The sequence below is a fragment of the Acipenser ruthenus genome, chromosome 3 (genome assembly GCF_902713425.1).
Source record: "Acipenser ruthenus chromosome 3, fAciRut3.2 maternal haplotype, whole genome shotgun sequence".
NCBI classification, from domain to species: domain Eukaryota; kingdom Metazoa; phylum Chordata; class Actinopteri; order Acipenseriformes; family Acipenseridae; genus Acipenser; species Acipenser ruthenus.
The window spans coordinates 91,210,540-91,228,491 of record NC_081191.1 but is presented as its reverse complement, the minus strand read 5'-3'; the positions used below and the strand labels follow the sequence as shown (position 1 = coordinate 91,228,491).

The 17,952-nt window shown below is 36.1% G+C and overlaps 1 protein-coding gene across 1 annotated transcript; it reads left to right on the top strand.

Annotated features, from left to right (window-relative positions):
- The first annotated feature begins 34 nt into the window (after nucleotides 1-34).
- LOC117394209 (UPF0489 protein C5orf22 homolog) lies at nucleotides 35-16,875 on the top strand. The gene is made up of 9 exons (XM_033992287.3): nucleotides 35-254; nucleotides 691-836; nucleotides 1,546-1,695; nucleotides 2,125-2,608; nucleotides 5,302-5,364; nucleotides 13,124-13,245; nucleotides 15,725-15,791; nucleotides 16,022-16,161; nucleotides 16,444-16,875. The coding sequence occupies exons 1-9, from the start codon at nucleotides 180-182 to the stop codon at nucleotides 16,586-16,588; spliced, it is 1,392 nt and encodes a 463-aa protein (XP_033848178.3). The 5' UTR covers nucleotides 35-179; the 3' UTR covers nucleotides 16,589-16,875.
- The last annotated feature ends 1,077 nt before the right edge of the window (nucleotides 16,876-17,952 follow it).

The following is a 17,952-nucleotide window of genomic DNA, read 5'->3' as shown; positions in this document are numbered from 1 at the left end:
GTTTGTTTCTGGAGGTCTACATAAAATGCACGGACTCACTTTAACCAATCACAGACAGAAACTGCTAAAGAAAAGCCAATCATGTGTAACAAATGCGTGTGCTGCTAGTAAAAGTGTCCTCAAACAAAGCGTAGAAAATTGTGAGTTATAAAAACTGTCACTAATTTAAATCTATAATTATGAACTCGTCGACAACTTCTTCTATGCGGGTCTATAAAGATATGCCCGTTTGGGTAGTCGAAGACCATCATGATGTAAGTAATATTAGCTAAGTTACTTTAATATTATCAATTATGAGTCAAGTACTACAAAAAGGCTATGTTAAAATATTTGAATTCAACGCGACTTGTTAACAAAGTTGCAAACTCTACACGAAGTATGTTGTGTATCTTGGACGACTGTACAGCATATCATGTTAAGTTGTTCACAAAGCTACAGTAAGGAATGGATTGATATATGACAGAATACATCTTAAAAAGCTTTGGAACACCTTATTATTCCCATTGTCACGAATCTTTTGCCGTATGTTTTTCGTTATCCCGAGAACACAGAGATCATTTTTTGTCATGCTCGCTGTGATTCTTTTTGATTATTTGAATGTTAATTTGCAACAAGCAATCAAACAGTGTCATGAACAGTGACTTCCATACTTAACATGTTTGTTTTGCTTTCTGTGATTTTTTTTTTCAGGTTTTACCTTACATCTATCGTGCAATTGGATCAAGATATTTACCCATTCGTAACATAGCAATGGTTCATTTAGATTCCCACCCAGATCTACTTATTCCTGTTAACATGCCTGCTGATACTGTGTTTGACAAAGAGGAACTATTTAGGTAATGTTTGCTGTAAATTACATATTGTAAATTAAGTATTACATTGCAACAGCAATTTCTGATAGTTAATATAAATGAAACAATTAACTCTGTATTGCAGTTAAGAAAGTGAGGGTTATATTCACAAGGGCACATATTGAAATATGCTCAATTTACTACATTTCTTACCTATTGGGATCACATGTTGTGAGTTATGTTTATACCTTTTTAAAAACATGAAAAGCATTTGGACCAAGATTCAGACACTTTCTAGATTTTGCAAAAGAATGTCCTGACAAAGTTTCACAATAACTTTCGATTTTCTAGATAATGTTAAATGTAATTGTACCATACAGACATACTCCATAAATTACAAGATTATGATACAATTTATAATTTGGACAAATTGTTCTATAGAAATCTTTCTATGTACAACCCTGGTACTTTTGTAAATATTCACATTGCAGGCAGAGGGGAAAACAAAACAAAAAATTAAAAATAAACCTAAAACTTGGAGGAATTGCATAGCTTTCATGTACAGGTCCCTTTTTATTTAGTACTTGCAGGAGCTTTAGGTTGAGCAGACATGGATAGGACAGTTTTCTTTGTCTCTGGATTGCAATTATAATTCATGAATGTGAAAAAGAGATCATCAGACTACACTAAATGTTTTAAAAACAGTACACTCTATTTTGTTTTTGCATGATTTATGTTCTTTTTTTCCCCACAGTGAGCTAAGTATTGAGAACTGGATCATGCCTGTGGTATATGCTGGGCATTTATCAAATGTGGTGTGGCTTCATCCATACTGGGCTCAACAGATTGCAGAGGGTGAACACAAAATCTTTGTGGGGAAAGACTCATCCACCACAACCATCAGGTACCTCCTTGACCTGAAAATGCACTTTGATTTCAGAAAGAAGCATTTGTACTTAATGGGATGTATTAATTGTTTAGTTAAGCATTCAAAAACTTATAAAAGCTGTTATTGTTGAACAATTTCTTATTTGACAATAAAATGAGGCTATTTGTTGTTGGATAAATTGGTAATTTCATTTCAATTGGATGTTACTCAAAGGTTAAAAAAAAAAAAACACTTACCTTGGTCTGTCAAAAAGACATAAGGCAAGATTATTCACCATGAATGTGCTTATGCAATGTTAGCTTAAAGATATGGTATCATATTCAATTCCATTAGGTGATTATCTTTTCAGGGATGCCTAGTAGTATGTGCACTGTGCTTGTACTAGAACTGCTTCTGCCAGTACTTAAAAGCACCAACTGATTCTTTTCGATGTCTTTATTTCAGGGTTACAAGTAAAGATGATTACTTTTTAAGTGATGGACTTTATGTACCAGAGGGTCACTTAGAAAATAAGAAGCCTTTCCAATTGGATGTAATCAAAGTAAACTCAGTGGAAAACCAGAGAAAGCAGGAGGAAATATCTGAGGAGTGTGCAGCTAAAAGGGTAAAATTGCAGCAAGCTGGTGATATAGAAAACACTGGAGTTTCCTGTGAGAAAAAAGAAGAGACGGTAGGCTCCAGTATTGCAAATTGCAGGACAGAAACAGCAGGGGGCAGCAACTTCACAGATAGCAGCCACTGCCCTGATAGCTCCTCCAAGGCAAGCAATGAGTCGTCTGCAGGCAGCGGTTCAGAAAATGAAAGGAGCCAAACAACTGATGCTGTGAAAAAGATCCTCACAGTCATACAGCAAACAGATGCATATATTCTTGACATTGATCTGGATTTCTTTTCTTGCAAAAATCCCTTCAAGGAAATGTACACACAGGTAATACATTTTGTTTTGCACACATATGTGCACAATCTACAGAAGATATGCATACTGTACAGTAGGTGTTCACAGCACTGAGATTATACAGTAGTGGGTGCTGCATCACAAGAAACAAATCAGGAAATTACATTTTGTAAACATGAAAGATTTTTGCTTTCCACCAGTGAGTTCAGAATGTTAATCCAGCTTTTTTTTTTTTTGATTGGTGGGAAATAAGCATATGTGGTTTGCTCTCAGTTTTCCTACCAAATTATCAGTAAATATCCAGAATATCCCTGGGTCACCATCTCGGAATGTATCAGGGTTTGTCAATTAGTCCATCCTATAACTATGTTCCCTAAAATCGCATTTGGCAATGAGTAGAATAACAAATGTGATTTTGAGATGTTATGAAGATAATTCTCAATTGCTAAGGATTGCCCCCCCCCCCCACACACACACCTTTTTTTTTTATTCTGGTTACCATATATCGTTGAGTATATTGGCTAAAGTGTTGAGAGTTTCTATTTTTTTTCCCCCAACAAAGAACAAGCTCTAATGAATGATAAGTATGGTTACAACGTTACACTCCTGTCTTGACACCTGTTTTCCAATGCAATATGCAATCAAAGTGTTAAAAAGAATAAAGCACTATTACACATTATGAAAGTAAAGTTTCATAGTCATTGCATATTGATATTGGTACAACATTCCCCAGACAGTTAAACACTGATTTAGTGGGGCTGTCTATAATTTATTCTGTGATTAGGACTTCTCTCTTTTGGTAAGTCTTTTCTCTCTTCCCCCTTTTTTAACCAGATTTTTAAACTATTAACTATTACAGAAAGCATGTAATGCTTTTGTTTTTCTGTCACAATTCTTTTATTAATCCAACCTGGTTTGTCTTCCCGCAGTGTAGAGGATACCTGTATTGATTTAATCAGTTGGGTGTTTGCTTTTTTTCAAGCATTGATGGACCAGAGAGCAAGCCTGACCTTGTCACAAATCAAATTCACACTCCCTTTCAAAGAAGTATAAGAGATAGAAGGTCTAGTTTAATGATCTCTCCACGGTTTGATAGTTGTAGCCTATAGTTTGTGTATTTCATTTTCCTTCAGTAACCCACCCAAAACCACTGGGTGATTTAACCCATATATATATATATATATATATATATATATATATATATATATATATATATATATATATATATATAGCTGCATCATACGGTCACGCTGCATCATGAAGCCATCTTTGCTTTTTCAGGCATCTTGGCTAATGAGCAGAAGTTATACTGTAATTGGATAGTAGGTTGTAATACAGTTACATAAAACGATTGTACTGTACTTGAAATGGGAAGGATTCCAAATCAAAAGTCTTGTTATTAACTGAAATTTGGAGTGGATTACTGGTATGTCTATTAATGATGAACACAGTAGTAGTTTCTGGCTCACCTTGCTTGTCAGTTTTCCAATTTGTCATTTATTTTCTTTATTCAGTCTAATATTAATTATTGTGTATAATCTATTATTGACATTAACACCTGATACTAAAGAATCAGTTTAGATGTGTGAATGTACTGTTACTAGTTAATTAAATGCCTAATATCAGTGACAATATACAGCTTTACCACTGGTCCTAAATTTAAAAACCAATGATATATTTAGAAAAGAAAAGTTGAAATGAAGCCTATTCAGTGGCCTGTATCGTCATTAAAATTAGTTTTGACTTCCTTTGGAATCATCATAGCTTGTTGAAGCAGATGCAACCCTTTTTGCACAGGTCTGCTTTATTCTGAAAGGATCTGCTCGCTGCTCATTGCTGGAAGACTGAGCTTTATTTTTACCAGTCTCTTCAACTCCATACCGAAAGGCTTAATTGGATTCAGAACTGTTGATAGTCTGGGCAGTGGATGAGAGGCTTCCTGTTTCCACCACCGTGCTCATCAAAATCAATACTGTGTTGAATGCTACTTAGTGGAATGATATATTGCAATGAACAGTGACTGTCAGTAGTCAGAGTCACTGCTCTATGTACTCTATAACGTTTTCCGATGATTTCAATCATAAAATGATTTTTAATGAAAAAGGTTATCCCTAATGCTATACTTGGTAATTTAGTGCAGTTCATCACAATTATTCAGTTAAGCAAATAATGGCATGCCTGACATGTACAGTGTGAATTCACACCCCCAATGGAATTTTAGTGAAAAATTAGCAATGGGGATGGAGAGAGGGGAATGGGTTGGGGTTGTGGTGTGATGCTTTGTAAGGTGGTAATATGGTACTGTAATAATAATGATCATTAATGATGGCCAGGTATAAGAAAATCAACTGCTAATACCAACTGTAAAACGCTTTTTTTCCCATTCAAGAAATATCTGGTTAACTAGCTGGTTGTGTATCACGATATAAACCATACATATCTCTATTTCGATACGATGAAATATCATTGGTACACAGAATTGTTAGACCCCTATTCAATAGATATAAAGTATGCACTGTAAGTGTGACATATATATGTATTACTGTAGGTTTGGGTGACTCCACTATATTCCCATCACCAAGGAGATAATAAACATGAATGAAAAACTGGTGTAGGGTGTTCCCAGTGAATGACAAGCGCCTTAAAACTTCCCAGGTATGATAGCTATTTAGAAAACTGTAATGATGAAGCAGATTTATTACAAGTTCAAATATCTTTATTTTCAGGAGGAATATACTATTCTGCAAGAGCTTTACAGTTTCAGAAAACCTATTGAAGACCCAGACGAGGTATTGTACTGTGTACTGCTAATATTTGTTCCATTATGTATTGTAATGTTTATGGGGTGGTGTGTGTGGGGGTGGAGGTGCCTAACTCAGGACATTGTTTCACATCACAAGAGGCCACAAAATATTTTACAGTTCAGCTGCAGAGCATGCCTGGTTCCCTAACTTTCAATAGCAGGATACAGCTAGATGGTATTTGTTTCCTGCTGTATTCGCTCCCTCTCCAACTCCTTGCCTCTTGACTGAAACCTATAGTGCTCAATCTTAAATCGACACCCCCAGCCGAGCAAGATATAGGTCTACATATGGTTGGGAACACAGGACCAGTGCAACTAATTACCCCTACAATTAGCCACATATAGTACTTTTATATGGTCTAGTCCCCAGTTTCATTCTATCTTTGATACCCTAACTATGATGGCCTGAATATAAAAGACTGCACATGGTACCAAATATTACCATCACTTTCATAGTTATATGCTGTACATATATACATCTGTTTTATAAAAAAGAAAAAAAGGTTTCTCCCTCAAGCTGTTGCATAAATAGGACACTCTTGGGGGGGGGGGGGGGGTACATATTTTTACTGACAATAATTTACTTAAGAGACTTGCATGCACTTAGAGAAGTTTGATTGTCATAACCTTTGTGCACATTTTTAGTATCGTGCATAGCTCTTGTATGTTGTGTCCCTATTATGTACTGACCTACTGCATTACAAACCCCACAGTATACTGTGTAGAATATTATTACTGAGTCTACTGTGCACCTTGTATGTAACATATGACAGTACATAACAGGCACACATCTGGCAAAAATGTATAAAACATGATGTATATACAAAAATCTCCTCCAGTGGACATCCGCAGCAAAGGGGGAAGAAAGGCAGCAACTCCTGTCAGTCAAGTCCATATCCACACAGAGTTCTCAATATTATTATTATTATTATTATTATTATTATTATTATTATTATTATTATTATTATTATTATTATTTATTTCTTAGCAGACGTCCTTATCCAGGGTGACTTACAATCGTAAGCAAATACATTTCAAGTGTTACAATACAAGTAATACAAAAGCAATAATCTTTATTTCATAGCTTTAAAACTTCACAGCAAATATAGCTAACACGTTTCGACCCATAGGTCTTCTTCAGAGCATAGAAAAGAAAGGAAAGTACATAACCCTTAAATAGTCATTCTTCATTTCAGGTGAACAAAAGGAAACATTAAGCAGATCACATTTCAATTAGACACACAGGTAGATCGCAGTAATCCTCAATTAACAAATAAAAACTAAAATACCATATTCTTTTGACGGCAGCAGCAACAAACAGACAATCACAAAGTTAATGAAACAATCAAACATATAAATATATGATCCATAATAATATATCCAATCTAGCATAAGTTAACATAATTGCACAGTTCATATCAAGGGACACAGGTTAAACTCTTCACTATAAGTGGACATTTAAAATCAGAAAACACATTTCGAACAAGCACAAGAACATAGTCATCCGTTATCAATTAACACATTTTCTTCAATAGCAACAAAAGTATTTAATATTGCATATCAATGGCTTTTAACCTACATTTCATATCAAGGGACACAAGTTCCTCATTGAGTTCTATGCCTCTCTGCAATAGAAGCTTTACTAAACTTCCACCACAAGCGGGTAAATTAACCTTTTCCACACCCACAAACCGTAGTGAGTGTGGAGATCCATGTCCAGCTTGTTTTGTATTGTTTAGCAATAGAATAGTCTTGATTATTATTTTTAATAGCTGCTTTGTGTTTGGCAACACATAACTTTAAAGCTATTTTTGTCTGACCAAGGTATACCAGCCCACAATGGCATGTCAACATATATTATTATTATTTATTTCTTAGCCGACGCCCTTATCCAGGGTGACTTACAATTGTTACAAGATATCACATTATTTTTTTACATACAATTACCCATTTATACAGTTGGGTTTTTACTGGAGCAATCTAGGCAAAGTACCTTGCTCAAGGGTACAGCAGCAGTGTCCCCTACCAGGGATTGAACCCACAACCCTCCGGTCAAGAGCCCAAAGCCCTAACCACTACTCCACACTGCTGCCCACATATACATGACACCAGTAGTGTTGCAATTAATAAAACCTTTCATTTTTACTTTCTTACCAGATCTAGGATGGGAAATCTGTTTGGTATTGATTGTATTGGAGCAATGAGTACAATGGCCACATTTATTATTATTATTATTATTATTATTATTATTATTATTATTATTATTATTATTATTTATTTATTTATTAGCAGACGCCCTTATCCAGAGCGACTTACAGTCGTAAACAAAAATACATTTCAAGAATCACAGTACAAGTAATAATACAATTAAGAGCAAGATAAATACAATGACTTTGGTTCTAGCAAGTACAAGTATGACAAAATACGATTCAATAACGGAGCAGATAAGCGTCAGTGATAGTTACACCAGGATATAATTAAATACAAAATACTACAAATTAAATAACACTTGACAGATTACAGTACTCTAAAGTACAGGATTAAATGCAGTAAAATAGGGAGCAGATAAGAGCAAGTAAAGCACATTTAAGGAAGAGTCTCCATAGGGAAAAAAAGAGGAGTTCTACAGGTGTTGTCTGAAGAGGTGAGTCTTGAGGATGCGCCGGAAGGTGGTCAGGGACGGCAGTCCTGCCTCTGTGGGGCGAGGGTGGAGAAAGAGCAGGCTCTGGAGGCAGGGGAGCGTAGAGGAGGTAGAGCCAGTGTTCTAGTGCAGGAGGAGCGGAGAGGTCGAGTGGGGGTGTAGGGAGAGATGAGGGTCTGGAGGTAGCTGGGTGCAGTCTGGTCAAGGCATCTGTAGGCTAGTACAAGAGTCTTGAACTGGATGCGAGCGGTGATCGGGAGCCAGTGGAGTGAGCGGAGCAGTGGAGTTGCGTGGGACAATTAAAATTACTGTCAGGGGGAGTTGGCAACCACATTTTAGTTTGATCTATTTTAGGAGTAAATGAATGAACCAGTTTGTCTCTGATGTTTCTAGCACGTTTGTATGCAAACTGTGGTGAACTATCTTGTATTGTTTCTTTGAAAGAAATCACTTTTTAAAACAAGCCAGTGCTTCAAAAGTATTCTCTTAACATCATTAGATATGTGTGGCAGTGTGCCCCGCCCATGTGTGTGTTATGTGTTGCGTGTGGTGTGTTAATGTTGGTGTATAGGTGTTGGTGCACGGGATATAAATGGGTCTGTGTAGCACGAGTGATTTAAAATATATAGTTGTATTTAGGCATGGGGATTGCACAACCCCTTCACGTGCATTTAAAGTATGTGAGCACAGGATTGCATAAATTAGTTCACGTGCTGGGATTCAAGTGAATAATTAATTGAATCCCGGCACAACAGTATATATAGATGCACGTTTCACTCACTCAGGGTTGGGTGTTCAGTGTGGAGAGAAAGTCTGGAGTAAGCTTTAAAATAATAATTACAATTGCTAGACGTGCTGAGTTAGATCAGCACGATACTTGTTTGTTTAGCGTTCGTCCACCCTGTTTGTTAGTGTCTGTTCGTTTTGTTTTGTCTGTTTATTTTGGCCTCAAGTGCAGTGTTCTGTTTTGTTCAACCTTATATTTTCTGTGTGTTATTAAAACACTGATTCCGCAGCGTCTCAGTTTCACTCACCAGTACTGCCTGTCTGTGTGTTTCTTTCTGGCCTGACATTACCCCTACAGCCAGCCTGCTCACAACAGGTAATTTAAATTCGGTCGAGAAACAAATAGTTTTATCATTCTTAGTACTCTCTGTTTTCTTTTTCAGTAAAGATTTACAATCAAAACATTTAGCTTTCTGCATTGCTTCCTTCAAAATGTCATCATCCTGTCCCCTAGATTTAAATTTAGAGGACATTTCTTCTTTCTTTTTAGAGTAAATAATTTATACAGTTCAAAATATCACGTGTGTTGGACAAATAAGACTGAAAATTGCAAACAAAAGGTTGGAGAAAAGAGTATGTATTGACAAAGGGGTTCAATAACTGAGCCAATCCCTGACACAATTGGTCTTCTTGGAGGGTTTATTGGGTCCTTATGAATTTTGGGAAGACGATAGAAAGCCAGACAAATGGGATGATCCACTTTTAAAAAGTCATGTTCAATTTTGTTGATCCATCCATTTTTCAAAGTTTTTCGAGGTTTTTTCTTAATTAATACATCTAGATCTCAATTTACTAAATTAGGAAATGTCACAATACAAGGATTCAGATTCATATTTGGAAGAAAATAAGATTTCTTTTTGAACAGTGTTCTTTTCTTTTCATTTTGCATATCAAAGTCAATGACAGATTTCGACAAGTTAAAATATATTTTTTTAATGTAATTGGCTTGTAAAGTTAACACAATCTACCTTATAACCCAAAACATTAACATTACTTGTTGGAACAAACGAAATACCTTGATTTAAAACAGATACTTGTGGAGGAGTCAAAGGTGTGTCCGATGTGTTTATGACTGCCAACTTATCTTTCACTGGTGCTGGGAACTCCTTAGTTCCATCCTTTTTTTCCTCTTCGCTGTGGCTGTCCACTGGAGGAGATTTTTGAGATTTTTGTATGCAGTTGTCACAAAACGAAGCACCCTGTGCTTGAAAAGTTTTTCGAACACTTTTGTAGCGCTGGCACACTGTTTATATATAGTGCGGAAAAAAAGTGGTAACTTCGTGATTGAAGAAACTAGATTGACCCGGGCAAAACTAGACTCACCAGATCACTGGGTTTCGCCCTTAACGTATGTATGTATGTCATATACTGTATATATATATATATATATATATATATATATATATATATATATATATATATATATATATATATACACGGTCACTTCCAGAATTATTGGCTCCCTTGATAAAGATGAGCAAAAAAGGCTGTATAAAATAAATACAGGTAATGAGCTATATTTTATACTCAAATATATGGGAAAACCATATTCTTTTATTCTAATACAATTGCTCAGAGAAAAAGGTTTTTATTAAGTAATACAATTTTTTCTCAAAAGTGTAAGAATTATTGGCACCCCTAAAGATTCTTATAAATAAAATCAAACAAAATTAAATCTGCATTAACATTCTACTTATTTAAGTTCATCTCAGTCTTAAGGAACTGCATTGTGGTCATCCATGGCTTCCTGTTTCACTGGGGTATAAAAATGAGGTAACATGCATATGAAATCCATTTGTCATCCATCACCATGGGGAAAGGCAAAGAACTCACAAATGAAAAGAGACAAATGGTTGTTGATCTTCATAAATCAGGCAATGTGCAAAACAATAGCTAAAAAACTAAATATACCACTTACCACTATTTTAGGCAGTAATTAAGAAGTTAAAAACCACTGGAACAGAGGTAAACTTGCCTGGTAGAGGATGCAAATGTATCTTGACCCCTCACACAGTGAGGCAGATGGTTCGGGAGGCAAAGGGAAATCCAAGGGACACAGTTGGAGAATTACAGAACTTGGTTGCATCTTGGTGTCACCAAGTCTCCAAATCTACAATTAGACGCCACCTCCATGGCAATAGGCTATTTGGAAGGGTTGCCAGAAAAAAGCCTTTATTGCAAGCAACCAACAAATGTAAGCGCCTGGAGTTTGCTAAACGACACTGGCACTTCGATTGGAAATGGGTGCTATGGTCAGATGAGACGAAAACAGAGCTCTTTGGCCACGCACACCAGCGGTGGGTTTGGCAACAAAAGAAGGATCCGTGTGCAGAAAAGAACCTCATGCCTACTGTAAAATATGGTGGTGAATCTTTGATGTATTGGGGCTGTTTTGCTTCCACTGGTCCTGGGGCCCTTGTTAAGGTCAACAGCATCATGAACTCTACCCAGTACCAGGAAATTTTAGCCAAAAACCTGGTTGCCTTTGCCAGGAGGCTGAAACTTGGCTGCAAGTGGATCTTCCAGCAAGACAATGACCCCAAGCACACATCAGAATCCACAAAGAAATGGTAATTGACCACAAAATCAACATTTTGCAATGGCCATCTCAGTCTCAGGACTTGAACCCCATTGAAAACCTGTGGTTTCAATTGAAGAGGGCAGTCCCTAAGCGCAGACCGAAGGATATTAAGGATCTGGAAAGATTCTGTATGGAGGAATGGTCTAAGATCCCTCCCAATGTGTTCTCCAATCTCATTGAACATTATAGAAAAAGACTCAGTGCCCTTATCCTTGCAAGGGGAGGGTGCCAATAATTGTTATAATTGTTCAATTTTTTTGAATCATTAATAAAGTCAAATATATTCCACATGTTGGAAAAATACAATATAGCTCAGTATTGGTATTATTTATTTTATACAGTCTTTTTTGCTCATCTTTATCAAGGGTGCCAATCATTTTGGAGGTGACTGTATATATGCTAACAAACGTCAAACCACTGCCAAATAAATTGTTAGTACTATTTGTTTAACATCTTTGGTGAATTTGTTTAATCTCTTGCCCTTGACCATACTTATATAAAATTAGTCTTTTTTTTATTACGTTTTATTTGTTTTTCTGATTTTATTTTTGGAAAACAACTTTTCACCAGTAAAAGGTTAATAATAGGATGTTTTCTAACCGATTAGAACTTAATATTTTCTAGCATTTTTGTATGCAAGACTGTGCAGCAAGGTCTCGCTAGTGATTACATCAGACACATGTTGCAAATCAAACAGTGTGGGTTGTTGTAAAATGTACAGGGATGCTTTGATTTTTTCTAATTTCTAATTTCTTTCTCCACAGGCCTGTTTCATATTCCTTCTTTGTGTGCTTTACTAATAGTAAAAGGTTGAGATTGACATCCCGGGGAGATAGACAGTTCTATTTAATGCCAGGCACATTCAGTGTGTAGTAGAACTTCCTTCAGAAGTACTGCAGTGTTGACACAAGCAATCACTGATATACTCTGAAATATCCCTGTGGACTATAGAAAGGGCTCTGACTAAAAATTTATGAAAGCTATAAGCTACTGCTCAATTTAAGGTCTTGTTGTTAAGTCATGCTTTGAGTATTTTAATACTTTTTCATAGTATTCAGTTTACAAAGCCAACAGCACCCTTTACTGCATTTAGTAAAAGATGCAGAAAACGGTTTTGTTATGCATTAAGCCTCTATCCGCCCTATCAGTTGAGTTTAACAAAAGCAGTGCAAGGGTGTAGCACGGTGCAGGTCTGTGCAGAGTTTACCTGTATTATATAAGTTGAGTGTAGCATCTACAGGTGTGGGTGGCGGCATATTCAGATGAAGCTTTTTCATACTAAATAAGCTTTAAATAAACATTTATATAAAGAGGAGAGGTAGTCTTATGAAGTTTTAACAAAAAACAACAAGTCATTCTGTTCTATTGGGGTACAAAAAAAACTCCAGTGTAACAATGTTCTCTGGAAAATGTAATTGTCTTTAAGTCAAGTTAGGAGAGATACGATTACAATGTGTTTAAGCTATCGTCCTTTCAATTTTAAAAGTCTGTTTACCTTTTGTCAAATCTAAGTTTCAACTAGAAGGAATATTTAAATGTGAAAAGAACTCTGAACATTCAATCTACTTTATATGCATAGTCTGGGTACATCCAAATCTGGTTCTAGTTCCTAATAAACATCTGTTTGTGTGTTACTGTTATATTAGAGAATGCCCCTTTTACTTCACTACCTGTACCCACAATCCACCCTTTTATCAGTGCTTTACAAAAACTTATATCTCTCTGTCTGGTGCGTAGGAGGCTTTGTTGGACTGTGTGGAGAACCGAGTACATCAGCTGGAAGACCTGGAAGCAGCTTTTGCAGACTTTGTTGAAGATGACAGTGAGGAAACCCTCCAGAGATGGGCTGCTAACCCTGGGTTAATTTAATTTATTTCAAAGTATATTTTGAGTCTCCAAGTGTTCTCTATGTCCATCGACAAAGAACAATAGGCCTTGCCCCCATTCAAAATGTGTGTGTATAAAGTGGCTTGGTCTCTTCCACAGTGATGTTTTCTACTGATATCAAAATATCAAGTTCCACCTTGACCATCCCTGTCGTCTTCCAGATTTGTTATGTTTTGAATAATTACTGTAATTAAAATGGGAGAGATGATGGATGTGTTTACAACAAAAAATGGCATTCTACTTGTCATCTGTGAGGATGGTGAAATGTAGTCTATTTCTTAAATGTTTCCCTTAAGACTCCATTGTAGTGTGAAAAATGTTAATTTGCTGTGCTAAAGCTGTGCCTATACTACCAATTCCATGTGTTTCTTTTAAACTGCATACTATTAATGTACTTTTTTCTGCCTACCCCTCCTCACTCCATCAGTATCATTGCTTCTGTAATAGGATCTTCAAGTTAAAACAAAATGTGTCTAACATTAACTCAGACTGGCAGTGGCCTACCATCTCCAGACACATAACACTTGGAACATGCATTTCCAAAATCTAGAAAACTATAGAACAATGATGTTACGATGACATCATAATTGTAGAAAAATGAAGTTCCTTCCTGGCTGCCAAATGTAGTTGTAAGGCTAATATCTCATTCATCCTAAAATGGAGCTTGCCTCTCCAGCAGTGTCAGCTATGATGTGGCTGGCGGCCCTCCTGCTGCATGCCTGTGCTACATTGCAAGTTTTGCTTTTGTTCGCGCAGTTCCTGTGACCTTTTCATCACCTGGTTTACTGTCATCCTGGTAACACCGACAGCATTGACTTTCTCCACTGTAGAGGACCATATGGCCTCTTTGGTAGCATAACTGATGTTGGCGGAGGCTTTTCCAAATAACTAAATTTCATGCTGAGTGGCCTCAGCGGTAAGGACTCTCCGCTCCTCCTCAGTAAACTTGTATTTTCTTTTCTGTGCGCCAAGAGGACTTTGCTGCCATTCCTCTGACATTTTTTTGTTTGGTTTGATTTTCATGCTCCACAAATCTCATACGGCACCTACTTAGGCTCTCATACAGCAATTTAAATTTTGCAACCACAATTGTTTGCATTATGCCTTATCCTTACATCAGCCCCAAAGTGTTAATTAACAAGCCCCAGTATAAAGATCTATATTAAGACATTTTTATTTCTAATGCATATACTGGTACCTGGTACCCAATGCTTTTTGATTTCATTATTCTTTTATGACCCAACTTATTTTTCTTTTTTGTATCTGATCATATAAAAAATTTAAAAAAACACTTTTTTTAAATGGCACATTTAAAATTTCAAGAACAATGCCTTTTTAGTGTTTGCCTACCTGTTGTTCATTGGGGTCTTAGCTGCACTGTCTTATACGGAAAGTCATACAGGGATATATAGGGGCATACAGTAATAAAGGGACATAAGCAAGACAGGGCCTGGTTAATTGGTCTGCTGTGTTGAGGGGTTATTTTTTTTCCTAGGCTACACTAGCAATCTAAGTTATTTTTCCTAAACCTCTTTACAGTGTTGAAAAAGTTGTTTTTTAAATAAGTTATATGCACTTCCACAAATACAGTTGTGTTCTTTCAGCATCAATGAATACTTTGATAACAGAAAAAAATATATAACCAATGTAATGCATGCACAAATACAGTAGAGTTTCTGTGCCACCTTTCATTTAAACTCCAATCATACAATGAACTGACAAATCAAAAGTGCGTGCATGGAAATCTAAAGAACTACCACTGATCTAGCAAGGTCTTCACGCCAGAGCTTTGTGAGAGTTTCAAAGCGCTATATATATATATATATATATATATATATATATATATATATATATATATATATGTGTGTGTGTGTGTGTGTGTGTGTGTGTATAATAATATATATATATATATATATATATATATATATATATATATATATATATATATATGTGTGTGTGTATATATTAGGATTATATCATTTATATAACCCCTTTTAAAATGTTCAGGATTCTATTCATAAAACACTTGCCAATTGATAGTAATTAGAATTTCATTTAAAACTTTATATCAACATTGATAGCCACTAAGTGATTTATTTTGATGGTAGATTTATGCATGTGAATTACGGTATTATGAGCTCAGGTCTCTATAGCTGATCAAAGCATTTTAACAGTTCTATTGTGTTTGTTTTCTAATGTTTTAAACCTTTTAGGATTGTGAAGAGCACTATTTAAGTGAAATGTTGTTGTTGACATTTCACTTTCTAAGCATCAGCAAGGCTTGCCACATGAACAATAGTGAACTTTCTAAATATACGTAGATTCAGACCTCAGTACAACTGCAACACTGTTAGATAACAGTGTATGTATTGTGCAATAAACGAAGTAGAGGTTCCTTTATGACATTTTGAAGCCAGTCTGTGTGAAACATGCTGTTGATGTCATTCGCAGGATGAAGCCTCTTACTGAGCTGGTACACAGTCTTCGAAGCAGAATGGACACCCCTGACTATGAAATGGTGAGCCTGAAAAAGTTTATGTTGTGGCCTTATTAAAATAGAAAAAAATGTAATAATTAAGGGGATTCTTATGGAATTATTATTTGGTATTTTATGCACATGCACTTTACATATTTCAAATGACCCCCTGGATTATACTGAGTACCTTTTAAAATATATTGTGCTAATAATAATCTCTACAATGTTACAGTACTTACACTAGAAACTTATTCTGTGTGGTTTCCTTTTAGGTTCACCAAGCAGGTCTGACCTGTGATTATTCAGAACTACCACATCACGTTAGTACAAATGAAGAGATTGATGGATTAATACAGGCTATAAATGTCATACTGAGGGATTTGCCAAAACCAACACTGGTTACTGTTTCAAGGTAATGGCATCCTTAGTGATGTATATAATTGTATTGATTTTAGGTACATCTTTTAAAGTATTTTATGTTTTGGTTTGTAACCCATGTTGCTGATGAAGGGTGTATAAATGGTATGTCCCTTTTGGTTTTGACAAACAATACCAATCAGGGATTTATCTTTATTTTTGTATTCTTTAATTTTAATTTTTATATTATTACTTTTTATTTTTTTTGCTTTGCAGATTTTTTTGTGACTTTAAAATACATTGTGCTTGTTTTATAAAATATTATTTTATTTTTCAGGTCTAGTATGGATGACTATTGCCCCACAGAACAAGTGAACTACATTCAAAGCAGGGTTCTTTCAATGCTCAAGTCAATGTACGGCACTCTGGATATTCATTTAGAATATTTATCTGAACCTGAGTCATCTAAATCCTCATCATGAAAAACCGTACTGATATGCTAGTTGGTTTAAGCTTTGGTGCAAGTTCAGGGATTTACTTTTCACTAACTAAAGGCAGTGTTGCCCAGTAACTGTTTTTGTATCCTTTAAGCCAGTTTATCTGGGTTGGATTCCAGCGTAATTAATGACAAGATCAAGTTTTCTGTTTTTAAACTCAAAGCTTGCGGGTGCGCAAAAGCCAGTGCAGCTTGGAGCGTACCACACTTGCATGACTGAACTTGTTTGTGTGTATTTTTTTCAGTCTTTACTAATCATTTATGTAAAAGTTGCTTATTGGTACTACATTGTTTTATTTGCTGAAAATGTAATAATAAAAGTGTTTGATTTAGTTAAAAATTGTATATACTGTGGGTGTATGTATGTGTGTATATATATATATATATATATATATATATACACAGTCACCTCCAAAATGATTGGCACCCTTGATAAAGATGAGCAAAAAAGACTGTATAAAATAAATAATACCAGTACTGAGCTATATTGTAATTTTCCAACATGTGGAATATATTTGACTTTATTAATGATTCAATGGAATCAACCAAAATTACACATTTCTCAAATTATAAATTTTCAGTACTTTGTGCACCCTCCCCTTGCAAGGATAAGGGCACTGAGTTTTTTTCTATAATGTTTAATGAGATTGGAGAACACATTGGGAGGGATCTTAGACCATTCCTCCATACAGAATCTTTCCAGATCCTTGATATCCTTCGGTCTGCGCTTATGGACTGCCCTCTTCAATTGAAACCACAGGTTTTCAATGGGGTTCAAGTCCTGAGACTGAGATGGCCATTGCAAAATGTTGATTTTGTGGTCAATTACCATTTCTTTGTGGATTTTGATGTGTGCTTGGGGTCATTGTCTTGCTGGAAGATCCACTTGCGGCCAAGTTTCAGCCTCCAAGTTTCAGCCTCCTGGCAGAGGCAACCAGGTTTTTGGCTAAAATGTCCTGGTACTGGGTAGAGTTCATGATGCCGTTGACCTTAACAAGGGCCCCAGGACAAGTGGAAGCAAAACAGCCCCATAACATCAAAGATCCATCACCATATTTTACAGTAGGTATGAGGTTCTTTTCTGCACACGCATCCTTCTTTCGACGCCAAACCCACCGTTGGTGTGCGTGGCCAAAGAGCTCTATTTTCATCTCATCTGACCATAGCACCCATTTCCAATCGAAGTGCCAATGTCGTTTAGCAAACTCCAGGCGCTTACGTTTGTTGGTTGCTCGCAACAAAGGCTTTTTTCTGGCAACCCTTCCAAATAGCCTATTGCCATGGAGGTGGCGTCTAATTGTAGATTTGGAGACTTGGTGACACCAAGATGCAACCAAGTTCTGTAATTCT